Source organism: Bos indicus x Bos taurus, chromosome 29 (assembly GCF_003369695.1).
Source record: "Bos indicus x Bos taurus breed Angus x Brahman F1 hybrid chromosome 29, Bos_hybrid_MaternalHap_v2.0, whole genome shotgun sequence".
Lineage (NCBI taxonomy): Eukaryota > Metazoa > Chordata > Mammalia > Artiodactyla > Bovidae > Bos > Bos indicus x Bos taurus.
The window spans coordinates 38,353,167-38,381,007 of NC_040104.1; the positions used below are offsets into that span (position 1 = coordinate 38,353,167).

The 27,841-nt window shown below is 37.8% G+C and overlaps 1 protein-coding gene across 4 annotated transcripts in view; it reads right to left on the minus strand.

Moving 5' to 3' along the window:
- Positions 1-1,049: 1,049 nt before the first annotated feature.
- PRCP (prolylcarboxypeptidase) overlaps positions 1,050-27,841 on the minus strand; it is an 86,169-nt gene continuing 59,377 nt past the window's right edge. For 3 of the 4 annotated variants that reach the window (XM_027532229.1, XM_027532228.1, XM_027532226.1), the window contains exons 8-10: positions 10,386-10,550; positions 9,262-9,449; positions 1,050-1,798 (exon numbers count right to left, since the gene is read on the minus strand). In XM_027532229.1, coding sequence (XP_027388030.1) covers positions 1,582-1,798; positions 9,262-9,449; positions 10,386-10,550 — 570 coding nt within the window. In that variant the 3' untranslated portion in view covers positions 1,050-1,581. The remainder of the gene's footprint in view (positions 1,799-9,261; positions 9,450-10,385; positions 10,551-27,841) is intronic. The other variant, XM_027532227.1, reaches the window with a different exon arrangement.

Below are 27,841 nucleotides of genomic sequence, written 5' to 3' on the forward strand. Positions count from 1 at the left end.
TTGACAAAGAATAAAAAGTAGTACTTTTTTGGACCTTTAAATTCTCAGCCCAGTAGACTTCTCTGATGCTGAAATGAAAATAGTGACCAAATGCTTGGATGGACAACTCATTACAATGAGAAATGAAGGCTTCTGAAACCAGACAAAGATTTTTCTGTATCTCCCAGATGCCAGGGGAAGTAACAGAAATATTTTGGTCTCCCATCCAAGAATGAACACTATATCTACATTTTATCAAAAAAAAAAAAGCACTTTAGAAATAATCAAGCTCAAGATACAGTTTTTAAAAAGCAGAAAATGTTACCAAGGCAGAATGAAGAAAAAAAATTGAGAGAAAATAAAAAGAAACAAGGGGAAAGAAATCTTTTAACAGAGTAGAAACTGTTAGTCTCTCTCTGTCCCTGAAAGGTTTTGATCCAACCCTATTTGTTATCCTAGAAAAGCTCTTCTGAAGAAAGGTCTCAGTGTAAGAACTGCTTAAAAGAAGCCAACCCCTTGGAAATAGGAACGGCTCAGCCATTTATTAATGTCAAATATGCTGCCTGCATGAATTAGTCAGCTTGTCTTTTGGAAGCTATACAGAAAAGTTCTTCTGCACCTGCCTCTTAGTGTCCTGACACTTCTGGCTTTAATGACAACATAACAACCACCAGAAAATGAAATTTAAAAAACAAAGCACTGAACACTACTACATTTTACCTTCTGAATAGCTGATTGATCAATTTTTAAAGGCTTCTTACTGAAGTATCATTGGTGACTGGAGAATATAAAACTTGCTTAGATGTAAAAAGAAAAGGAGAACAGAGTCATTTTCCTAAACTGGCAAAATGTAACCAAATTACCACAAAACTTACCTTAGAAACAAAGATAAATGGGGCAGAAAAGGCCAGATTTCTTACTGGCAGTACCACAGTGGCAAATATCCCAGAATAAGAAAAGCTGCCAAATAGAAGAGAGAAAATTAAAGGACTTTCCTTTAAAAACAGCCAAGCCCAGTGCACACAGCATTCCTAACAGCTGGAGCAAGCTTCAGAAGCAACACACAGGTATAAGGTTCAGTCCTATTCTTTATTTACAGCACAGTTCAAAGTCATTGAATCAAGCACAAAAGAAACGACTCCCATTTCCTGGTTTGGCATTGGATATCCTTCCTACCAGCTGCAATTACATCATTTTTATCCATCTTCTTCTTTTCCTTTTGGGAGGGTAGAAAAGGGGAAAGTGACACATGGACCAAAGAGACTTCAACTTCAAAACCAAGAGAAATCCTTGCTTTCAGAGAAACAGAAGAAGTGATTCTCCCTCTTGTGAAAGGCAATCAATACTCTGCTCCAGTTATGAAGGCTGTGGATGGTGTGGGAAAGCTGTGGTGAAGAGATTCTTCCCGGAGGTGGCACAAGGGTGGCGAGGGCTCGGGTCGTGGGATGGCTGCTATCCCCACCATCACATTTGCTCTATCTCAGTCTTCACCACACCAAATTTAATGAACAAGGGAAAGTAATTATGCACAGAAAGCCAAAGTGAATGGAAATGTAGGTGGAATGAACTTAAAAGAAGAAACTGAAAATGATCAAAAGTTACTCAGTTCATTTTTCTCAGACGGACATAGAAATCACTGATCCACTGCTTCATGTATTTAACTTCCAAAGAGCGAGTTAATTGCACACTGACAGGATCCAAGGCATTACTGGCTCGGAGATCTAGATGATGGGCTCCATTTGGGATGACAATCGCAAGTAAGGTGTCTGTAATATCCTTGGTTACTCCACCTCCTGACCAGGGGTCTAGTTCACCATTGCTAAGTGAGGGAAAGAAAAAAAATCAGATTGCTAGTTTTTCATATCTACATAAAAGATAAGATAGGAGAAACCTATTATATGCATAACACCTAAAATTATAAGCTTATAAGCTAGGGAATATGATCTAAGGATTTAATCTGTCATATAGAAAGGTGCTTCATCCTGGAGACTGACAATACTTCTGTAACCAGGTACAAGAAATAGGACCAGAGAACACTGAAGGTGGTGCCCCATGAATCAATCTAGATTATACTGGAACTTCAAATTTAGAAGACTCAATTTCAATCCTGGCTTCATTACTCAAAAGTTGTCTGACCTTACATAAGTTAGCTGTCTCACTTTCTTCATATGTAAAGCAGAGTTAACAAGGCCTACCTTAGGAGGTTGCCTTAAGGGTTAAATCAGATAGTACATGTATATATACTGAATAAATGTTAGGCACGTGGGAGTCCCTCAATTAAAACCTGTTTCCTTCCTTCCTAGAACCCAAATATTAGTGACAAAGAAAAAAAACTATATTTTAAAATGCTAATTATCTCTTCAGTCAATTCAGTCACACAGTTGTGTCTGTCTCTTTGCAACCCCATGGACTGCAGCATGCCAGGCTTCCTTGTCCATCACCAACTCCCAGAGTTTGCTCAAACTCTTGTCCATCGAGTCAGTGATACCATCCAACCATCTCATCCTCTGTTATCCTCTTCTCCTCTACCTTCAATCCTTCCCAGCATCAAGGTCTTTTCTAAGGAGTTCTTTGCATCAGGTGGCCAGAGTACTGAAGCTGAAGCTTCAGTATATTCAGCTTCCTGAATATTCCAATGACTATTCAGGACTCATTTCTTTTAGGATTGACTGGTTGGATCTCTTTGTTGTCCAAGGGGCTATCAAAAGTCTTCTCCAACAACACAGTTCAAAAGCATCAATGCTTCAGGGCTCAGCCTTCTTTATAGTTCAACTCTCACATCCATACATGACTACTGGAAAAACCATAGCTTTGATTAGACAGACCTCTGTCGGCAAAGTATTGTCTCTGCTTCTTAATATGCTCTCTAGGTTCATCATAGCTTTTCTTCCAAGGAGCAAGAGTCTTTTAATTTCATGGCTGCAGTCACCATCTGCAGTGATTTTGGAGCCCCCCAAAATTAACTCTGTCACTGTTTTCACTATTTCTCCATCTATTTGCCAGGAAGTGATGGACATGATCTAGATGTTTGAATGCTGAGTTTTAGGCCAGCTTTTTCACTCTCTTCTTTCACTTTCAACAAGAGGCTCTTTAGTTCCTCTTCACTTTCTTCCGTAAGGGTGGTATCATCTGCGTATCTGAGGTTATTGATATTTCTCCTGACAATCTTGATTCCAGCTTGTGCTTCATCTAGTCTGGCACTTTGCCTGATGTACTCTGCATATAAGTTAAATAAGCAAGGTGACAATATACAGCCTTGACATACTCCTTTCCCAATTTGGAACCAGTCGCTATTCCATGTCTGGTTCTAATTGTTACATCTTGACCTGCATACAGATTTCTCAGGAGGCAGGTGAGGCAAAATATAAGACAAGTGCCAGTCCTGAATATTCATTGGCAGGACTGATGCTGAAGCTAAAACTCCAATACTCTGGCCACCTGATGCAAAGAACTGACTCACTGGAAAAGACCCTGATGCTGGGAAAGATTGAAGGCGGAAGGAAAAATGGACAACAGAAGATGAGATGGTTGCATGGCATTACCAACTCAATGGACATGAGTTTGAGTAAACTCCAGGAGTTGGTGATGGACAGGGAGACCTGGCGTGCTGCAGTCCATTGGGTCACAAAGAGTTGGACACAACTGAGCAATTGAACTGAACTGAACTGATAGAGCTTCTCCATCTTTGGCTGCAAAGAATATAATCAATCTGACTTCAGTATTGACCATCTGGTGATGCTCATGTGTAGAGTTGTCTCTTGTGTTGTTGGAAGAGGGTGTTTGCTATGACCAGTGTGTTCTCTTGAAAAAACTCTGTGTAGCCTTTACCCTGATTCATTTTGTACTCCAAGGCCAAATTTGCCTGTTACTCCATGTATCTCTTGATTTCCTACTTTTGCATTCCAATCCCCTATGATGAAAAGGACACCTTTTTGGTGTTAGTTCTAGGAGGTCTCGTAGGTCTTCATGGAACTATTCAACTTCAGCTTCTTCTGCATTAGTGGTTGGGGCATAGACTTGGATTACTGTGATGCTAAGTGGTTTGCCTTGGAAATGAACCAAGGTTATTTGTCATTTTTGAGATTGCACCCAAGTACTGAATTTCAGACTTCTTGGTTGACTATGAGGGTTACTCCATTTCTTCTAAGGGATTTTTGCCCACAGTATAGATATATAGTAGATATCTAGTAGTAGAGGTCTTCCTTAGCCACCTCATCAAATATTCAAACTCCCCCCCAACCCCCACTAACATTTCATAACCTTCTTCCTTGGTTTATTTTTCCCCCCTTAGCACCTATCTCCTTCTAACATGCTTATAAGTGCTATCTTGTTTTTACCCATCTCTCAAACTAAAACTTCCCAACGGCAGGGTTTTTTTGTCTGTTTTACTACTGTATCTTCAGTGCCTGGCATACACTAGGAGCTATACAAACATTTATTGAATGAATAAAAAAGAATAATCTAGTTATTTGTAACCTTATATCAGATGCCCTACACAAAAGAGGTCTATACATATATGCTTGTGAGTTCAGGAACATGTAAATCACTACAGTACTTTTTACATGTAAAAGTAGAATTCACATAAGTGATTAATGTAAATATATAGACAGTGACATTCAGCTAGGTATAATACTGGCAAGAAACAATGAACTAAGTCAGCAGGTCTAAGTTTTATACCCCAGTAAGCCACATGACTTTGGGTAAGTCACCTGACCCCACTGAATCTAATTCTCATGTGTATGACCAAAAAAAAACTTTTAAAGATAATGCCCTTCAATCACAGAGACACTGTGAGGTTCAACTTGAATAATACATTTGGAAATAAGGTATAAACTATAAAATACCACATGAATGTGCAGTATTATAATTATTACCATATTCTATAAGCATGAGAAGTGTTAATACTTCTGAGAGGTAAATGAAGCATGAAAAGGGATACCACAAATTTCTCACAGAAATTTGGTCAGAAAAATGCATGCAATCAATTTTCTAGGTAAATGTTCAAGTTAAAAAGGGAATAAGCATTTAGGTACATTAAATATATGTGTGCTTGAAATACAAGTCTAAAATCCCTGTTCTAGCCTGACCACACTTTTAACCATATTTTCGGTTTTTTAAGAAATTAATTCAATTGCAACTTAACATCATTCTTGGGGGGAGAAATTACTCTGAAAATTTACCTTTTTTGGTTTTATTAAAAACAAGAGGAAAAACTCACATGCAAAATAGGATGTAAGTTTTCAACTATGAGATAAATTTTTAAAGTAAACTACACAAGGGGTTGGATTCTCTTAAGTGAACAAGTGGCCTTTATCATTATTCCAATTTGACAGGACCAACCAAGATAGGAAACTCTCCATTATTTGCAAAACAAAAAAGCTATCCCAACAGCTACATAATAAGCAAACTGCATTTGATTTAAAAGGTCATCTGAATCCACCCAGTGGCTTAGCAACAGTGTTTGGAGTTGCTGAGAGACCTAAAATGCACATGGACTTGAATTTCTTGGTCCTAGACATGAGAACGCTAAATCAGTCACTGGGAAATTTACAGGAGAAAAAAATACTGGCTTTCATGAGAGAACCTAGATGCCTGCATAAAATTCCCAACAGTGAGCCTCACTTAATAGCTGGCAACAATTAATTTGCCTGAAAAATGTTAAATTAACCAGCTTCTCAGGGACTCCTTTTTGAATTTACATTTAAATAACTAAAAATGACCATTGATAAGATAATTTCTCAACAACTGGGTTTTGTGGAAAAAATAAACCCTTCCAACAAAAACATTGTAGAATAAGAAAATTGCTGAAATAGAACTATTAATAGCTACTATTAAATTCTTATTTGCTCAACATGTTTACTGATTGCCTACTATGTATCAGGTACTGACTGGGTACAGTTAACTCAACTGTGAACAGACAAAAATCTCTGCCCTCATAGTGCTCACTTCTATGATTATCTACTCCTTGAAGAAGGCAATGGCACCCCACTCCAGTATTATTGCCTGGAAAATCCCATGGATGGAGGAGCCTGGTAGGCTGTAGTCCATGGGGTCGCTAAGAGTCAGACACGACTGAGCGACTTCCCTTTCACTTTTCACTTTCATTCATTGGAGAAGGAAATGGCAACCCACTCCAGTGTTCTTGCCTGGAGAATCCCAAGGATGGGGGAGCCTGGTGGGCTTCCGTCTTAGGGGTCGCACAGAGTCGGACACGACTGAAGTGACTTAGCAGCAGCAGAAGTAACTCTGGCAGGTAGTTATTATTTCTAACTAATATAAATTGGCAATTTGCCAAAGGCACATGGTTAACAGAAGCAGAATGGCACCTAGGTCTCTCCAACTTCAAAGCCCAAGCTCTTAACTTGCAGATCTCTAATTCAACAATTAAAAACAGATTGAATTTTCTAACCAAAAAAATAGTCACAGTTGGATTTGTGTGAGATGCCTCAAGGAGAGAAGTATGAATATAAAATATGCTTTCCACATGGTTCCTTGGACATTTTCTTATCATCAACCATAAATATTTTGTAACTGATAGCCACTCAGTAGACAGAACAGAAACACCTAATGCTGCTTTTTTATTTTTGGAATGTGCTTTCTTTAGAAAAGAAATAGAATTTTGAATTTTTAAATAAGGTAAGTTTTACATTGAATTCTTCACACCTAGCAGTACATAGGAAAAAATTTTCTTTTTAAAAGTATATTTGCCACCGCAGGAAGATAAACCAGCATTTTTATATAGTTCTGCCTTTATACTTTCACATGCCTCTGAAGTTTTCCTGAGCTTTCTCATCCTTATCAACACACACATTAACTGGGCATCTACTATGTGCCAGTCACTGTGGCAGGTGCTAAAGGCACAGAGATGATTAAGAAAAATTCTCTGTCACTGAGAAGTTCATAATCTCATTTGAACAGAGAAATGAGATTTCTCTGTTCTCTGAGAAATGAGTCAGGGGCAGAGAGAAACACAAACAGGTAAATTCCACACAGAGTGCTAAAGGGATAGTCACAGGCTTTAGAGGAGCTAAGTGTGTAGGGGAAATGTAACCTCCTTGGAGATGTCAGGGAAGGGTTCCTGGAAGATGCCTGAATCTTAAGAAAAGGAAAAAAAAAATGGAAGGAAAAGGACATTCAGGGACAAGTAGTTCCCTGCTGGCTCGAAGCTAAAGTACAGGGCTGTGAATATACTTCCACTTATTCATTCAATGGAAATTTTTTAAGCATATAATTTGCCAGGTCTGGGCTAAATATTTCACTGGGTTAACTCTTTTAAGCATCACTATAAAAGAGCATAACTCTTTTAAGCAACTCTATAGGGTGACTGGCATTATTATTCTCATTTTACAGAAGAGAAAACTGAGGATCAAAGAGCTTAAATAATTTAAGACAGTTCACTCTAACTATGCATAGCTCTGTTAGGAAGCCCTTTCTTACACTAGCCAAAAGTTTTTTTTTTTCTAATGTTGAGCCATATTTTCTACCTACTCTTTCAGTTCTACTCCCAACTTTTTTCAACAAAATCTATCCTTTCCCCAATGATGATGATGACAATAACTTATTTTGATACCCGGAGGAAAGTAAGTAAAAAAGGATAAATGGACAACTAAAATACTCATGTAATGGTTGAATCCAATAAAAAAGCACAAAGTATCTAACCAAAAGTCAAATATAAAAATCTTTATAGATAAGATTCAAAGACTCTACTTTACAAGTCAACTTGAACTTCAGCTTTATGCTGCTGCTGCTAAGTCGCTTCAGTCGTGTCCGACTCTGTGCGACCCCATAGACGGCAGCCCACCAGGCTCCCCCGTCCCTGGGATTCTCCAGGCAAGAACACTGGAGTGGGTTGCCACTTCCTTCTCCAATGCATGAAAGTGAAAAGTGAAAGTGAAGTCGCTGAGTCATGTCCGACTCTTCGTGACCCCATGGACTGCAGCCCACCAGGCTCCGAGGTCAAAGCAAAAATCCATATAAGTACTACCTGGAGGTAAGTTTCTAAAAACAGGAAAATGACAAAGTATTTCCTTCTCTGAAGGAACAAAGATGAGCTTTGATACCCAAGGTTTACATTTAAGCCTTTTCAGTCCTCACAGTCCTTTCATGTTTTCCTGATTTCGAACATCCTAATTTGGTACAGTTTCCTACCCTAAATATACTTATCACCTCAAAAGGCTGAGCTGAAAAGTATAGTGTTGAAGAATTCTACTGAGGACAAGGTAAATAATTCTAGGGAATTAAACAAAAAGAATCTTTAAGTTTTGCATTTCGTGTCTCACATTTGAGGGGGGGGAGGGTATCCTACTGAGTGAAACTAGCATGAATCCAACAAGAAAAAGGTTCTTTTACAAAATGGGCAGTGTTACTGGCCTAAACCCAGAGAGTGATCTTTCAGTTAAAACAGCATTGCTCCTTCCTAAAAGCTTTCGGTCATGTCTCCAAAGTCAAATGTCACTCTTGTTTAGGAGACTTTGTAAAAGAGTAACGTTTACAATTTAAACAATTGGTTAAGAGATATGTATGGATATCTCTCTACTATTTCCACATAAACTTGGGGAGTTTTCTTATTAAATAGTTGTTATTTTAATAAGTAACAACCTAATGTTCAAGCCAAGACACAGAAATTTTGAAGTCACAATCAGGCACATTTAGAGTCTACTTGATTAACTCCGATATGAACCAATACCAAATATGACTCTTCTAGAGAAACAGTGTTACAGAATAAACAGTTTTTGTAGTCAGATAGGCCAAGGTTGAAAACTGGCTTTATCACTTGGTAACTAAAACAAAACTGTACACACTGACTTTCACTTTCCTCCTCAGTAAAATAGGGGCTATAAAAACTTCTTTCAAGGTTTTTGTGGGAATTAAGTGATTTATTTAAAGTGCCTCATACAGTGCCTGGGACAGAACAGAGTGGGCACCTCAAAAGTGTTTGTTAGGTATATACTGAAGATTTTTTATTATCATTGATAACAATAGAAACAATCATGAGACAAATTGAGAACAACAGATGATGCTTCCTTTTCTTTTGAGCACACTTTTTGAAATATTTTAACTTTGCTGCTATTGTTTTTAAGCCTTTAAACATACTGCAATAGAACAAAAAATCATATCACCTCTCAGAATCCTTTACCTTTCAAGGAGTAGAAAAATATGATAGATACCACTGCTATATTCTACATTGTTTTAACTGTGCAACATTTTCCTGGTTTTCTTTTCTTATCCATTCTACAAATGTCTCCATCAACCAGAATTTTCTTTGAATCAACAAAAATTCACCTGAAAATAATGTTTGTGTGTGAACTGATGTTCTTGCCTCCATACATAGTAGGGATCCAAGAGGGCCTCGGTCTCACACCCCACTGTTTAAAACAGTCATCAGAATATTCCTTCATGTTCCACGAGTGAGGTTCAAACATGTCATCAACACCATCAGAACAGGTAGGCATGACCATTTCTGTACAGGCCTGAAAAAGCAAACCAGGAAAGATTCTAGTGAGAATATGAAGCACAAAGAGTGAAATAAATTGTCCAACATCATACAGCTCAGAAGCAAAAAAGTGAGGGTTTGAACTCAGCAGTCTGGCTTCAGAGCCCCTGTTCTCTACTCCATACCACGTCTCTTTATTCCTAAGGCTCAGCTGAGAAGTCACAGAAGTTGGGGCTATATATTCCTTCTACGCAAACTATTCCATTTCATATCTATTATCATATTGAGTTCTCAAAACAACTCTGGAGGAAAATATTGCTATTATTATTACTATTCTCATTGTACAGATGAAAAAAATGGAGGCTCAGATAGAATCAAGTTAGACTCCCTCTTCTTTCCTGTGTCCATAAAATGCTACCTTTATAGGACTTACTAAGATCTATTACAATATTATTTAGCTACCTATATTTTCCACCAAACTACATTTGATAATTAGATCATATTTTATTTACAATAAAATAAAATTATATCCAATTTGTATAGTTGTAGCCTGGAATAGTGCCTGACATGCAGTAAGTACTCAGAATATATTTGGTGATGATTAAATACCAAACTGAAGTAGTATATATAGGATAGATAAACAACAAGGTCCTACTATATACAAGAGGAAACTATATTCAATATCCAGCAATAACTCATAATGGAAAAGAATATGCATATGTATAACTGAGTCACTTTGCTGTTTATTAGAAATTAACACAACATTGTAAATCAACTATACTTCAATAAAATTTTTTAAAAATTGAATTGGTATTTAATGAATGAATGAGGAAACTCATCCACGGTCTTGAAGTATAAGGTAACAGAACCCAGATTTGGATCCAAGTTAGGTGACAAGATCTTGAGGATTCTGTTATAGTACAACCAAAACAGTGAAAAGCAAGCTCCAATTGGGGAAATTATACACACTTACCTGATAGCTCCAACCCAGGACTCCCAGACTGCTAGTTGCTGTCTCTGAGACATTCAGACATTTCGCCTGGCCCGAATAATTGTAATACACATTCAGAGCTTGGAAAATATTCTGCACCATCACGGTATCAGGCACATTGGAATATTTGAAATACTGGCACACTACCTGTCATTTTAGAGAGATAAAAGGGAGAAGAATCAAATATAAATATAAAATCACAGTTTATTAAAACAAAGAAACATGATTCTGATTTGATCATAAACAATCTTTAGCATCTAACTTCACTGCTTGACAATTTCTATTTATTGAGTATAACCACTTTCATAAATGAATAAACCTTTAAAATTAGTCCCCATGGGACTTCCCTGGTGGTCTAGTGGCTAAGACTCCACGCTCCCAATGCAGGACGCACAGGTTCAATCCCTGTTCAGGAAACTAAATCCCACAAGCCGCAACTAAAGTTTGTATGCTGCAACTAAAGATTCCGCATAACCCAATTAAAAGAACCCACATGCCACAACAAAGACTGAAGATCCCACATGCCACAACTAAAACTCGGCACAGCCAAAAAAAAAAAAAAATTAGCCCCCAAATTATAGAAATAAACCAAAATTATCTGCATGGTATGCAAAGTCCTCCCCACCTGCCACTCTAGTTTCATCTTCTGTACCTTTTGCGCTAGTCCAGCAAAACCATTTCTACCACACCAACTTCTTTCCCTCCTCATTGCCATCGCTCACACTGAAATGCCCTGCTCCCACTCTCCCAATGCAGTGGTGCCTGGCAAACACCAGCTCATTTTCCTCAATGCAGCTCAAATATCACCTCCTCCTTGAGGCCACTTGCCTATGCCTTCAAGGCAGAAGTAAATCACTCTCTTCCTTGTGCCTCCACTGCATCCTGTGCCTATTTCTATCAGAGCCCCTGTAACGCTGATACCATACTCATTGGATTCCAGAATGTCTCCCTCAGCACTTAGCAAGGCATCTGGCAACTAAGTGCTTGCTGATTAAATGACTATCTTTTTATGAATATGGAAAATTTATTAAATTTCTTTTGGAAAAACTCCACCAAGCTCCTATATCTGTAGATTATAAGAAGCATCTCAGGCAGCTCCCCAGTTCCAAATACTCCTAACACTTGACTATCAGATCAGATCAGATCAGATCAGTCGCTCAGTCATGTCCGACTCTTTGCGACCCCATGAATCGCAGCACACCAGGCCTCCCTGTCCATTACCAACTCCCGGAGTTCACTCAAACTCACGTCCATAGAGTCACTGATGCCATCCAGCCATCTCATCCTCTGTCGTCCCCTTCTCCTCCTGCCCTCAATCCCTTCCAGCGTCAGTGCTAAAAATCACGGGTAATACCTGGGGTTGGAAGTGAAGACAGGACTGACTAGTCAGGGACATAGGGAACTTTCAAGGATATGAAAATATTTCTTATCTGTAGGGGCCTAGTACACAACAAGTAGCACATTTATGCTTTGTATATAAGTTTTACTTCAAAAAATCATAAACAAATATTGAAATCTAGATAATGTTGTTAAAGCTGACGTATATAGTCTATATTTCATTTATTTCTGCTCTTTCTGTCCTTCTACTGACTTTGAGCTTCACTTGTTATTTTTCTAGTTCCTTGAGGTGTAAATTTAGGTTGTTTGAGACTTTTCTTATCTCTTGAGATAGGCATTTATCACTATGAACTTCCCTCCCAGAAGTGTTTTTACTACATCCCATAAATTTTGGTATGTTACATTTCCATTTATCTCTATGTATTTTTAAAATTTCTCTTTTAATTTCTTCTTTGACCCATTGAGTGTTCAATAGTATGTAGTTTAATCTCCACATATTTGTGAATTTTTCCATTTTCTTTGTGTAATTTATTTCTAGTTTCACACCACTGTGGCTGGAAATGATGCTTCATATACTTTCAATCTCCTTAAATTTATTAAGATTTGTTTTGTGGCCAAACATTTGATCTATCTTAGAAAATGTTCTATGTGTACTTGAGTAGAATGTATATTCTGCTGTTTCAGAGAGAATGTTCTATAAATATCTATTAAGTTCATCTAGTCTAATGTGTTAAGGCCAATATTTCCTTATTGATTTTATGCCTGGATGAACTATCTATCAATTTAAGTAGAATACTAAAGTCCCCTTCTGGCCAGGTACTGTTGTCTATTTCCATCTAAAAGTCTGTTAATATCTGCTTTACTTATATAGGTGCTCCTATGTTGGGCACATAAATATTTACAAATGTTATACCTTCTTGTTGAACTGACTCCTTTATTATTATGCAACACACTTCTTTGTGCATTATTAAAGTCTTTATTTTAAATTCTATTTTGTTCAATATAAGAATAGCTACTCCAGCTTTATTTTGGTTTCCATTTGCATGGAGTATCTTTTTCCATCCCTTTACTTTCAGTCTGTGTGTGTCCTTAAATTTAAAATGACTCTCTTCTAGGCAATAATATTGATGGGTCTTGTTTTTTAATTCAATCAGCAACTCTATGTATTTGATTAAAGAATTTAGTCCATTTCAGTTCAGTCGCTCAGTCGTGTCCAACTCTTTGCAACCCCATGAATTGCAGCACACCAGGCCTACCTGTCCATCACTAACTCCCAGAGTTCACTAAAACTCATGTCCATTGAGTCAGTGATGCCGTCCAGCCATTTCATCCTCTGCTGTCCCCTTCTCCTCCTGCCCCCAATCCCTCCCAGCATCAGAGTCTTTTCCAATGAGTCAACTCTTCACATGAGGTGGCCAAAGTCCTGGAGTTTCAGCTTTAGCATCATTCCTTCCAAACAACACCCAGGGCTGATCTCCTTTAGAATGGACTGGTTGGATCTCCTTGCAGTCCAAGGGACTCTCAAGAGTCTTCTCCAACACCACAGTTCAAAAGCATCAACTCTTCGGCACTCGGCTTTCTTCACAGTCCAACTCTCACATGGAAAAACCATGTGGAAAAACCACATGACCACTGGAAAAACCATAGCCTTGACTAGACAGACCTTTGTTGACAAAGTAATGTCTCTGCTTTTGAATATGCTATCTAGCTTGGTCATAACTTTCCTTCCAAGGAGTAAGCGTCTTTTAATTTCATGGCTGCAGTCACCATCTGTAGTGATTTTGGAGCCCGGAAAAATAAAGTCTGACACTGTTTCCACTGTTTCCCCATCTATTTCCCATGAAGTGATGGGACTGGATGCCATGATCTTCGTTTTCTGAATGTTGAGCTTTAAGCCAACTTTTTCACTCTCCTCTTTCATCAAGAGGCTTTTGAGTTCTTCTTCACTTTCTGCCATAAGGGTGGTGTCATCTGCATATCTGAGGTTCTTAATATTTCTCCCGGCAATCTTGATTCCAGCTTGTGCTTCTTCCAGCCCAGTGTTTCTAATGATTTACTCTGCATAGAAGTTAAATAAGCAGGGTGACAATATACAGCCTTGATGTACTCCTTTTCCTATCTGGAACCAGTCTGTTATTTCATGTCCAGTTCTTACTGTTGCTTCCTGACCTGCATATAGATTTCTCAAGAGGCAGCTCAGGTGGTCTGGTATTCCCATCTTTCAGAATTAGTCCATTTACATTAAAGTAATTATTGATATGTATGTGCTTATTGGCATTTTGTTCATTGTTTTCTGGCTGTTTATGTAGTTTCTCTAGCTCCTTTCTTTCTCTCTTGCTCGCTTTCTCTGTGGGTTGAAGATTTTCTTTAGTGGTAGGCTTATATTCCTCTCTTTATCTTTCATATATTTACTGTAAGTTTTTGTTTCGTGGTTACCATGAGGCTTATATATAACAGTTTATATCTACAACAGTCAGAGTTGATAACACTTAAGCTTGATCTCACTGAAAAGCGTAACATTATTTCCCCCCTCATTTTATGAAGTCACATTCTACATCTTTTTATCTTGTGCATACCTAACAAATTATTGTAATCATGGTTATTTTTATTACCTTTGTCTTTTTTAGCCTTCATACTAGCTTTGTACGTAATTAATTCCCTACCTTTACTACACAGTAAGTCCCCTACATATGAACCTTCAGATTGTGAACTCAAAGATGTAAATGTATCATAAACCTATTACAGTACAGTACTACGGAGCTAATTGTGCTTGTTGTATACCTAGGCTAACTTTGTTGGATTTGCAAACAAGCTGAACTTAACAACTGTGCTCTTAGAATGGAACTTGTTTGAATGTAGGGGACTTCCTGTATGTCTTTTTCTTTCCAGTGAGGTTTATTTTTCATATGAATTCTCATTACTAATTAGTGCCATTTCATTTCAGCTTAAAGAAGTCCCTTTTAACATTTACTCTAAGGCTGGTTTAGTGGTAATGAACACCTTTAGGTTTTCCTTATCTGGTAAACTCTATCTGTTCTATAGAGTGTTCTTGGTTTAAAGGTTTTTTTTCCTTTTAACACTTTGAATATATCTCGCCATTCCCTTTTGGCCTGAAAACTTTCTGCTAAAAAATCTGCTCATAGTCTTATGGGAGTTTCTTTGCATGTAAGAAATTACTTTCTCTTGTTGTTTTTAATATTTTCTCCTTAATAGAACTACCATATGACCAGGCAATCCCACTGATGGGCATACACCATAGATCATAATTTAAAAAGATACATGCACCCCAGTGTTCACTGCAGCACTATTTACAATAGCTAGGTCATGGAAACAACCTGACTGTCCATCAGCAGAGGAATGGATAAAGAAAGCTGTGGTACATATACACAATGGAATATTACTCAGCTCTAAAATAGAATGAAATTGTGCCATTTGCAGAGACATGGATAGACTGAGAGACTGTCATACAGAGTGAAGTAACTTAGAGAAAAATAAATATAATATATTAACACATATATGTGGAATCTAGAAAAATTGTATAGATGATCTTACTTGCAAAGCAGAAATAGAGACACAGATGTAGAGAACAAATGTATGGACACCAAGGGGGAGAAAGGGGTGGTGGTGAGATGAATCGGGAGACTGGGATTGGCATATATATACTATGTATAAAATAGATAACTAATGAGAACCTACTGTATAGCATGGGGAACTCTACTCAGTGCTCTGTGGTGACCTAAATGGGAAGGAAATCCAAAAAAGAAGGGACAGATGTATACCTATGGCTGCTGATTCATTTTGCTGTACAGCAGAAACTGACAAAGCAGTACAAATTGTTTTCATACTCCATTGTCAGTTTTTTTATACTCCAATTAAAAATAATAATATAATCTGTATAAAAATAAGTATAAATTTCCTTCTTGTCTTTAACGTCTGACATTTTTTTCCTCTGGTTGCACTAGGTCTTTGTTGCGTGTATGCTTTCCCTAGCTGCAGTAATGGGGGGCTACCCTTAGTCGCCGTGCACAGGCTTCTCATGGTGGTGGCTTCTCTTGTTCACAGCAGAGGCTCTAGGTGCACGGCCTTCAGTAGTTGTGGCACATGTGCTTAGGTACCCCATGGCATGTGGAATCTTCCTGGACCAAGAATCAAACCCATGTCCCCTGCATTGGCAGCCAGATTCTTATCCACTGTACCACCAGAGAAGTCAAGACTTTTGACATTTTAATTGTAATTTGTCTTGGTATTAGTCTGTTTGGATACCTCTTATTTGGAACTCTCTGAGATTCCTAGGTCTGGAAGATTAGGGAAGCTTTCAGCTGTTTTGTCTTCAAATAAGATTTCTGTCCCTCTTTCTCTTTTTCTTCTGGGGACCCTATGATGTGAATGTTAGACCATTTGATGTAAATGTTAGTCTATAAGTCCCTTAAGCTATTTTCACTTTTCTTCATTCTTTTCTTCATTTCTGCTCTGATTCAGTAAGTTCTACTGCCCTGTCTTTGAGTTGACTGATCTTGTCTTCTATTTCATCTAATCTGCTGTTGAACCTCTCCAGTGTAATTTTATCAGTTATTATATTCTTGAGCTTTGTAACATCTTATTTGGTACATTTTTAATATTTTCTATGTCTTTTTTGAAGTTCTGTGTTCATTCATTCTTCACCCCAGTTCAGTGAGCATCTTCATAATCATTACTTTTAACTCTTTATCAGGTAAATTAATATTTCTCTCATTAAGATTTTTCTGAGTTTTATATTCTTCTTTCTTGGAATATATTCTTCCTGTTTCTTCATTCTGTTTGATTCTCTGTTTCAATTTCTATACAGTAGATGAAACAACCACCTCTCCCAGTCTTGAAGGAGTGGCCTCATATAGGAGACAAACCTTGATGTTCAACTCTGCCTTAACTCTTGGTTGTCTTTCAAATCTCTGTGCTTATCCAAGCAGCCTACTATAGTCTTAATAACTCCAAGTAGTTGAAGACATGCCACAACCTGTCAACATCCCAAAAGGGAGAACCTTAGCTCTTTGATTCAGGCTGACTAGAAGCCAGACTCTCAAGCATCACTTTTTAAAAATATGCAAATATATACAGTCCTGTGGGACTGCAAGCATGAGCCCTGTTGGCCACCAGAGGTGGATGATCTGGAAGTGTCCACTGGGCAGTCACAAAAAATGGGCTCCAGGTAAGTGTATAAGCTCTTCTCTAGGTGATAACAGCAAGGCAGAATGAAAGCACCAAGACGGCATCCACAACCTACATTCTTTAAGAGCAGCCTTGAAGGCCACTAAATATGTGTCAAACCTGAAGCCTGCCCTGCAGGCAGAAGCTCCAAACTAGCAAAGACGTCTCCTTCACAAAAATACTGGGCAATGTGCCCCAACCTGCTATCTGTGCAGTGCCCTGAGGGTGGCAACCTGTCAAGAATCATACCTCCAATTACACAGTCTCATGGGACCCAAGAATGCAAGCCCTAATCCATCCCCAGCCATCAGGGCCAGGTGATCAAGGGGTGTCCCAAGGGTGGCAGCCATAAAAACTGGAACATCATATATAAAAATCAGGACACCAGACATATGTAAAGCTCCCTTCCAGGAAACACTTGCAGTCTGGAACATGGCAATAGGAAAAAAAAAAAAAATTGGATCCTTGAAAAGACAAAGAAAATTAACAAGTCTTTAGCCCGAGTGACCAAGAAAAAAAGAGAGAACTCAAATAAATAAAATAAGAAATGAAAGAGAAGATACTACAATTGATACCACAAGAATACAAAGGAACATAACAAACAACTATTATAGTTTGTTATTGATGTTATTTTATATTGATATAACTTGATGATAATTATGTCATCAAATTCAACAACCTAGAAGAAATGGATAAATTCCTAGAAACATGCAACCTATCAAGACTGAATCATGACGAAACAGAAAATCTGAACAGGTTGAATACTACTGAAGAGACTGAATCGGTAACCAAAAACTCTCCAAAAAAACAAAAGTCTAGGACCAGATGGTTTCCCTGGTGTATTCTACCAAACATTCAAGAAAGAATTAATATCATCCTTCCTAAATTCTTCCCCAAAAATAGAAGAGGAGGGAACACTTCCAAGTTCATTTTACAAGGCCAGCATTACCCTGATACCAAAACTAGTAAGCCTGCCACAAGAAAAGAAAATTACAGGCCAATATCTCTGATGACCACAGATGCAAAAATCCTCAACAAAATATTAGCAAGCTGAATTCAATGATACATTAAAAGGATCATACACCATGATTGAGTAGGATGTATCCAGGGATTCAAGGATGGTTCAACATCCACAAATAAGTCAATGTGAACCACCATATTAACAAAATAAAGGATAAAAATCATATGATCATCTTACTAGATGCCAAAGAAGTATTTGACAAAAATCAACAGCCATTTATAATAAAGAATCTCAACAAGGTGGGCATAGAGTAAACATATTTCAACATATAAAGATTATACATGGCAAGCCCAGGGCAAATACCATACCCAACAGTGAAAGGCTGAAAGCTTTTCCTCTAAGATCAGGAAAAAGACAAGGATGTCCACACTCATCACTTTTATTCAACATAGCACTGGAAGTCCTAGCCAGAGAATGTAAGCAAGAAAAAGAAATAAAAGGCATCTAAATCTGAAAGGAATAAGTAAAACTGTCTCTATTTATAGGTGACATGAAATTATATGGTTCAGAGGTTACTACTCTCTACTTTCACTGCAGCAGGCACTGGTTCAATCTCCGGTCAAGGAACTAAGATAAAGCAAGCTCTGTGGTGTGGCAAAAAAATAAAAGCTGTTAGAAAAATCAATGAATCCATTAAGAAAAATCTATGAATTTTCAAGATACAAAATCAAGTTTCAAGATACAAAATCAACATACAAAAATCTGTTGCATTTCTATATCCTAATAATGAACTATTAGAAAGAGAAGTTAATAAAACAGTCCCATTTACAATTACATTAATAAGAATAAAATACCTTAGAGGAAGTATTTTAGATATGGAAGACCTGTATATTACAAAAATACAAGGGACTTCCCTGGTAGTCCAGTGATTAAGACTCCACCTTCCAATGTGGGGACAAAGGTTTGATCCCTGGTCAGAGAACTAAGGTCTCACATGCCACAGAGTGCAACCAAAATTTTTTTTATATACAAGACATTAATGAAAAAAATGAAGATAGATGAAAATATATTTCATGCTCATGGACTGGAAGAATTAATATTGTTAAAATATCCATACACAAAGCAATATACAGATTCAATGCTATCGCTACCAAAATTCCAATGGCTTTTTCACAGAAATAAAATTTAAAAATTTTTGTGGAACCATAAAAGACCCCAAGTGGATAAAGCAATCTTGAGAAAGAGAAATGTCAGAGGCATCACACTCTCTGATTTCAAACTATATTACAAAGCTATTTTAATTAAAACAATATGGTATTGGCATAAAAACAAAGACACAGCATAGAGAAACCAGAAATAAACCAATGCATATATGATCAATTAACTTATGACAAAGAAGTCAAGATATACAATGGGGGAAAAACAGTCTCTTAATAAATGGTATTGGGAACACTGCACAGCCACATGCAAAACAATGAAACTGGATGTCTATTTTACACCAGACACAAAAATTAACTCAAGTTGAATGACTTGAATGTAAGACCTGAAACCATAAAATTCACAGGAAAAAACCATAGGTAGTAAGCTCCTTGACATAGATCTTAGCAATGATTTTTAAAATCTGACACCAAAAGCAATAGCAGCAAAAGCAAAACTAAACAAGTGGGATTACATCAAACTGAAAGGCTCCTGCATAGCAAAGGGAACCATCAACAAATGAAAAGTCAACCTACTGAATGGGAGAAAATATCTGCAAATCATATATCTGATAAGGGGCTAACATCCAAGATATGTAAGAACTCAGCTCAACAGCCAAAAAACAAAAAAAAAATCCGATTAAAAAATGGGCAGAAGATCTGAACAGACACTTTTCCAAAGAAGACATACAGATGGCCAACAAGTATATAAAAAGATGCTCCACATCTTTAATTGAAAGGAAAATGCAAATCAAGAGTACAATGAGATATCACCTCACATCTTTAAGAATGGCTATTATCAAAAGGAAAAATAGTAACAAGTGTTGGCAAGGATGTGGAGAAAAGGGAATCCTTGGGCACTGTTGGTAGGAATGTAAACTGATACATCACTATGGAAAACAGTATGGAGGTTCCTCAAAAATTTAGAATTGCCATATAATCCAGCAATCCCACTTCCAGGTATTTACCCAAAGAAAAGAAAAACACTAATCTAAAAAGATATATGCATCTCCATGTTCATTGTAGCATTATTTACAATGACATAGGTCTTGGCAATGATTTTCCAAGATATGGAAACAATCTAAGAGTTCATCAGTGCATGAATAAATAAAGGAGATACGGTACATATATACAATGGAACATTATTATGCCATTAAAAAAGAATGAAATCTTGTCATTTGTGACAACATGGATAAACTTTAAGGGCATTACGTGAAGTGAAATCAGTCAAACAAAGACAAATATTGTAAGCTCTCTCATTTGTAGAATCTAAAAAAAAATTCTTTTAATTTAAAAATCTATGCTAATAAATAAAGAGAACAGATTAATGGCTGCCAGAGACAGGAGGAGGGCAGCAGCAGAGAGAAATTAATGAACTGGTTTTTTGTTTGTTTGTTTAGTTTTAATAAATTAAATTTAAAAAAATAAAAACACCAATACAGTATACTAACACATATATATGGAATTTAGAAAGATGGTAACAATAACCCTGTGTACGAGACAGCAAGAGAGACACTGATGTATAGATCAGTCTTATGGACTCTGTGGGAGAGGGAGAGGGTGGGGAGATTTGGGAGAATAGCATTGAAACATGTATAATATCATGTATGAAACGAGTCGCCAGTCCAGGTTCGATGCACGGTACTGGATGCTTGGGGCTGGTGCACTGGGACGACCCAGAGGGAGGGGAGGGGAGGGAGGAGGGAGGAGGGTTCAGGATGGGGAACGCGGGTATACCTGTGGTGGATTCATTTCTATATTTGGCAAAACTAATACAATATTGTAAAGTTTAAAATAAAATAAAATTAAAAAAAAAATCACATCACAGTATTTAGGAAGAAGTGTACTGATGTCTACAACATACTCTGAATGAATTTAAAAAATAAGATAGAAGGAAGGATAGATAGAGGGGTGGATAAGTGAATATATATATTATAAGCAAATACAATATAGCAAAAACAATATTGTTGTTGTTGTTGTTGTTGTACAGTAGCCCAGTCATGTCCAACTCTTCACGACCCCATGGTCTGCAGCACGCCAGGCCTCCCTGTCCCTCACCATCTCCCGAAGTTTGCTCAAGTTCATGTCCATTACAAAATGGACAAAATGTTAGTTACATTTTCACAATAAAATGTTGGGGAAAAATCATAGGCAACAGAATCAGCTGAAATAGAGACAAGAGCAACAACAGCAATAGCTACTAATTATTGATTGCTGGGTTTACAAATATTACATCATTTAATCCTCCAACAACCTCACTAGATATATATTTGTCTACTAGTTCACATGAACAAACTGATTCTTAGGTTAAATCACTTTATTCAAGGTCATCTAGTTAGTAAATGCTAGAACTTAGATTCCTTCAACCCCAGGTCTCTCTGGTTGTAAAACATACATCTTATCTATTATGCAGCTTAGGAGGCATCCCTTTGTAAAACTGCAAATACCCCAATGGAAAAAAAAATACATTAAGCTTGTATCTTCTATTAACATCTTGACATGTATTCAGTGATCTGATCCCCTCTCATTTCATATAGAAGAGATACATACAAAAAGGCAAGTTCTGACAAAAAAGAGACTGGTCCAGAGAAGATGGAGCCAGGCAAAAAAGAACCCAGTTACCCCACTTCAGAGAGAAATTCTGGGCAGCAGGAGCAAAAAGGCCTCATCTAGGGACATGCTCCCACAGACAGGAAAGGTGATCACTGGAAAAGGAGATGAGAGTCACAAGCAAAGCTGATCTCTCATCACAGTTCTGCCTAGGACCAGCTTCCAGCAACGCCTGCCTGAGAAAAAGGGAAACTTGAAAAGACAGAAAAAATGAATTACAGGGAAATTTTAATACTCTCCCCAAATTTATTTGGCACAACAATATGTCTATGGAATGTTAAATGATACTTTGTGAAAAAAGATTTTATAGTCAAATAATTTTAGGAAATGTTGTAGCAGCAAATGTGAACAGTATTCTTAACTACAGGATTTCTCAGAGCCTTTAACATGCTCAACTGCAACATGACTTCCAAAAGCGAGATAGAATGTGATTATTCTCAATAAGTTTTTGGAAATGCTGAATGTGAGAAAGTCAGAAATTAAGATTCACAAACTTATCAAGCCTAAAGCAATAAGGAAATGAAAGCTGAAAAAACAAGCAAAAGAGTGTTTTACTATTCTGACAACTCTCAATCATTCAAGGTAAGTCAAAAATACCTAATTGTATAGCCCTTTTCTCAATGTTCCTGAGACATAAGCCAATCAGAAATTCTCAAAAATATATGAAAATTAAGAACTAATCATAGAATTATTAAACTATCTACTGCCATGCTATAGATCATGCATAGCAAAGATCATCATTCTTTCCTGCATGTGGATTCCCCCAGTGGACTTAGCTCTTTCAAAATGCAGCACAAGACTCCAGAGCAGACCCATGGAATGCAGAGAAGAGAATTATGTTCAAGCATGGCACAGCAGATGAGGCAGGATGACAATGCAAGCTGCGCAGAAGGAGAAGGGGGTGCTGATGTGCAGGAACAAGTGGCCTAAAACTCTTGAAGAGAACAGTAACAAGTGAGTGTGACTCACATGCTGGCATCAGATCCCCTCTCAGAGCAAGAACACTGGGCCTCTGTCAGGCAAAGAAAAGGCGTCTCCATGAATAGCCATCTCTGCAAACAGCAGTTACTGTCACTCCCTAAAAGACACAAGCATGGCTGGAGACCGGCACCAGCTGACAATACTTGGGTTTTGGCAGCCCCACTTACACAGAGAGAACATCATGATCAGAAACTTGGCCTCTGCTGATAGAAATTCCATGTCCAGACTAAGGGCAATCCTGGGCCCACTGTCCTCGGTGAGGTCAGAGCACCTTTGGAGTACTGTGTCCAGTTCTGAGCACCACACTCTAATAAGGACAATGACCAACATGAGAAAATTCAGAAGGCAGAAATCAGCATGGGGAGTTGAGGACAAATTGGTAATTTGTATCATCCCAATCTTTTATTATTACAAGTAAGGCTATAATAAATATTCTTGGGGCTAAATCCATCTATCTATCTATCTACCCTTGTTTTCTTGAGATAAATTCTTAGAGGAATTACTGGCTTGAAAGAAATAAACATTTTTAAGTCTTTTGCTACATGTCAAAGTACCCTATAGAAAGGAAATATCAATTTATAATGCTACCAGTATGCTAGATAGAAGGCCTGGAAAATACCACTTAAAATTTGTTTGCCATAGATTGATGGCGCTAGTGGTAAAGAATCTGTCTGCCAAAGCAGGAGACATAATTGACACGGGTTTAATCCCTGGTTAGGGAAGATACCCTGGATAAGGAAATGGCAACCCACTCCAGTATTCTTGCCTGGAAAATCCCATGGACAGAGGATCCTGGTGGGCTACGTCCACAGGGTCACAAAGAACAGTACATGACTGAAGTACTTAGCACTTAGCAAGGCTAGATAGAAGGCCTGAAGAATATCACTTAAAATATGTTTGCCACCAATTCCCTGGTGGTCCAGGGGTTAGGACTCAGCACTCTCACTACTGGGGCCCTGAGTTCCATCCCGGATCAGGGAACTAAAATCCCATAAGCCACACAGTGTGGCCAAACAAAAAATAATTGAAATAAGATAATTTGATTATTTTGGGTGTTTCTAAATTTCCTTTCTAACACAAAGATTCTATGAGTCTAAGCATCATCCTCTAGCTTAAAAGACACACTTCCTAACATATCTCTATGTACAGCTGACCCTTGAAAAACACAGGTTTAAACTGAGTGGATTTAACACAGTGGATTTTTTAACACAGTTTAAATCCATTTATAAAGATTTTTCTGAATAAATATACAGTCAGCCCTCCATATCCACAAGTTTGGTATCCATGGATGGAAATTTCCATCTAAGGCTGGCCGAATCCACTGATGGGAAACCCATGGATAAAGAGGCCCACTAACCCTACTTCCTGTTGTTTAGTTGCTAAGTTGTGTTCAACTCTTCTGCGACCCCATGGACTGTAGCCCACCAGGATCCTCTGTCCGTGGGATTTCCCAAGCAAGAATACTGGGGTGGGTTTCCTTCTCCAGAGGATCTTCCTAACCCAGGGATTGAACCCATGGCTCCTGCATCAGCAGGTGGATTCTTTACCAGGGAAGCCCACTGACTGTGCTATGCCATTTTATATAAGGGACTTGAGCATCCATGGATTTTTGTAGCAACATGGGCTCCTGGTACCAATCCCCTGAAGATACCATGAATACTAAGGGAAGACTGTATTCCATTAAGAATTTTGGGGTAGCCAAGTGAATAAAATTTTCCCCAAAACACGTATATTAGCAAAACCTCAGCACCATTCCCATGTTTATTCAAAAACTAGTAATTCAAAAGAAGTATTCATAAACTTTTGTTAAACTCCTATAAGATGCATAAAATACCTATGTAAATGTTAAGCTGAATCATATGAAATTGTCATGCTTATAAGTCAAACACAAATATTGGCATATTTGGTTCAATCTCATATAATATTTCAGCTTAAGCCTGAAATTTGCAATTATTACCCATATGACTTGGTCTATTAATTATTTACTTAGGGACTGTGATCTAATCAAAGAAAAATTCTCTGCCAACCACTTCTATTCAAAATACTCAGCATTGAGATAGCCCCTGCATTATGAAGCAGAAGAATTGATGCTTTTAAACTCTGGTGTTGGAGAAGACTCTTGAGAGAGTCCCTTGGACTGCAAGGAGATCCAACCAGTCCATCCTAAAGGAGATCAGTCCCGAGGGTTCATTGGAAAAACTGATGTTGAAGCTGAAACTCTAGTATTTTGGCCACCTGATGAGAAGAGCTGACTCATTTGAAAAGACCCTGATGCTTGGAAAGATTGAGGGCAGGAAGAGAAGGAGACGACAGAGGATGAGATGGTTGGATGCCATCACCGACTCAATGGACATGGGTTTGGATGGACTCCAGGAGTTGGTGATGGACAGGGAGACCTGGCATGCTGTGGTTCATGGGGCCGCAAAGAGTTGGACATGACTGAGCGACTTAATTAATTAATTATACTCTTTATTTATTTTGTAGACACAAACAATGCTTTCTAAACAATTTCTACATATGGCATAGCATTCCTACTTAGACCATAAATCCACTGAAATGGGAAAAGCTGGGGCTGAATCTGCTAGTAAAACTATTAACTATTCCTTGAATTCAGGTGTTTTCCCTACAGTGACCCAGGGAAAAACATAATAACCATCCCCATTTCACAGAAAAGGAAATAAGCTCAGAGAGGTCTGACTACAGATACACAAATTAAAAACAGTGAATATGGGTTCTGAACCCAGAATCTGGCTACAAACCCTTGTTACATCAATGTCTTCTTGATATGTATATATATATTATATAGTAACAATCATATGCATATAACTAGCATCAATGTAGTGCTTACCATACAGCTGCTGCTGCTGCTGCTGCTAAGTCGCTTCAGTCATGTCCGACTCTGTGTGACCCCAAAGACGGCAGTCCATCAGGTTCCACTGTCCCTGGGATTCTTGTCCCAGGCAAGAACACTGGAGTGGGTTGCCATTTCCTTCTCCAATGCATGAAAGTGAAAAGTGAAAGTGAAGTCGCTCAGTCATGTCCAACTCCTAGCGACCCCATGGACTGCAACCTACCAGGCTCCTCCATCCATGGGATTTTCCAGGCAAGAGTACTGGAGTGGGGTGCCATTGCCTTCTCCATACCATACAGCAGGTCCTATTAAATCCTCATACCGACTCTAATAAACATTATAGTTCTTTATCCCCGTTTTGCTGATGAGGAAACCAAAGCAGAGAGAGGTTAAGAAACTTCTGCAAAGTCATACAACCAGAAAGTAACAGAACTGGGATTCAAATGCAGAACACTCTGAAGATACCATGTGTAACCACTACACTACACACACTTGACTCTGAAGTCACAGTTTAAGAGTCAAGTAACAACAAAAACGGTATCTAAACATATCTGCAGCCTCATGCTTTTTTTTTTTTTAATATTTTTTTAATTCTTACGTTACAGTTTTCTAAGTTCATTTGTTTTAGGTAAAAACTTAGAGAAGGGATTCTGTGGCAATATAAAATTATAAAAAACTTTTTATTAAGAAATAGTAAAAAGAAAACTGTAAAGCAGTAGAGTAAAACGAGGTTTAAGAAATGGACAGATTTAATTCACTTTCTATTTCCTAGAACAAATGTGAACATTCAGGAAGAAAACATGACAAGAGCATAAGAGGTCCATTTTAATAATTCTGTTTTAAATAGTGTAGAAATCATTGAGAAGTAGAACACTGTAATGTCAGTTCCAAACTGATCAGCTCTAACCCAAATATAACGCCACGTACACCAGAGAAAGTAAAGATAATGAGTTGTTTAAAAGCTTTAAGTGTCCCTCTACCTATGAAGATAAGCATTTGAATAACAGAAAGAAAAAGAAGGCAAAGAAATGCTTTTAAAGAAGATAGGTCAAAAAAAAACACAAAACTATCTCTTCTCAGAGAGTACGGCCCATCCACATTAGAGAAAGGATTAAGCAGATACATTCAGCTTTTCTAACAGATTTTCTTTCTCTAAGACTTCAATACCCCTCTCACACTCACTCAGATAATCACATTAGTTTTGTCATTAAAAGCTCCCTTTTCATAGAATGCACCTAAACCGCTTAAACCACCCAGAGAGGTCGAATACATTATCAAACACCAAGACAAACAGAAGAGATTTTCCATCTTATGTCTTATTATTTCACTGTATCTATCTGCATGCTCAGGAGGCTAAGCCAAAAGATTTGGTGAGTTATCAGCTGAAAAATGATTCCAAAATAAACAAACTATAATATCCTTTACCACTGCTCTTGAAACTGAGAACTGAGAGCTAGCAGTTTTTATGCTGACAGAGCAGTCAAATGACAGAGGGGTTTTCTATTCCCCTTTTCTCCTCTTCCTTGTGTTCTATCGGCCAAGGCCGTGATTATTTCTGCATGAATGTTGCAGCTTCTGTTAACAGTAAACAAAAGCAAATGGAGTCTGAGTGTGCATGGCTCAAAGATAAATTAGAAACAATGATACTTGAGTTGACGTGGAAAATGGCATTCAGACACTCCATATGGATACTTCAGAACTGTGCAAGTCCAGGTAGCACTGGAAATCACCTACATTTTTTCATAACTATTACATATCTCACCATCCTAAGCTTGAGTTACAGACTCAGAAAAGGACCGCTGTTTGTTAGTCCTTTAAAAAGGAGGAAGTGTATCAGAGGGAGGAGGAGTTCTGGCTAAATGGAACTATCCAAGTGAAAGAACAGTCTCCAACTGGGTAGTGTTCCAGGGATTAGGGGGTTGGGAGAACAGAGAGGGGGTCAAGAAAGGAGAAACAGAATGAACAGTGAAAGAAAGTGATCTGAAACTAAAAGCTTGGGAGGGAGACATGTAGTGGAAAAATTCTGAAATCAGATAGGATAAAATTAGAGATAGATGGAGGCAAAGGAAGTTTCTCAAGCAAGAGGCAAAGAGAGGTTACTTTTGGTGGGATGCAAGCAGGAAATAGATTTATAAACAATCAAGAGTTCCTTAATAAGTCAAAAGAAAGGATAAAGTTGGTAACAAAACAAAAACAAAAAAAACTTAAGGAAATGACAAGAACAAGTCCTAGATAAATGAAGTAAAAGGTGATTATGAGGCAAAGGCACAAAGTTACTTTGCCTTAAAACTAAACTTTTAAAATATATATATGTACA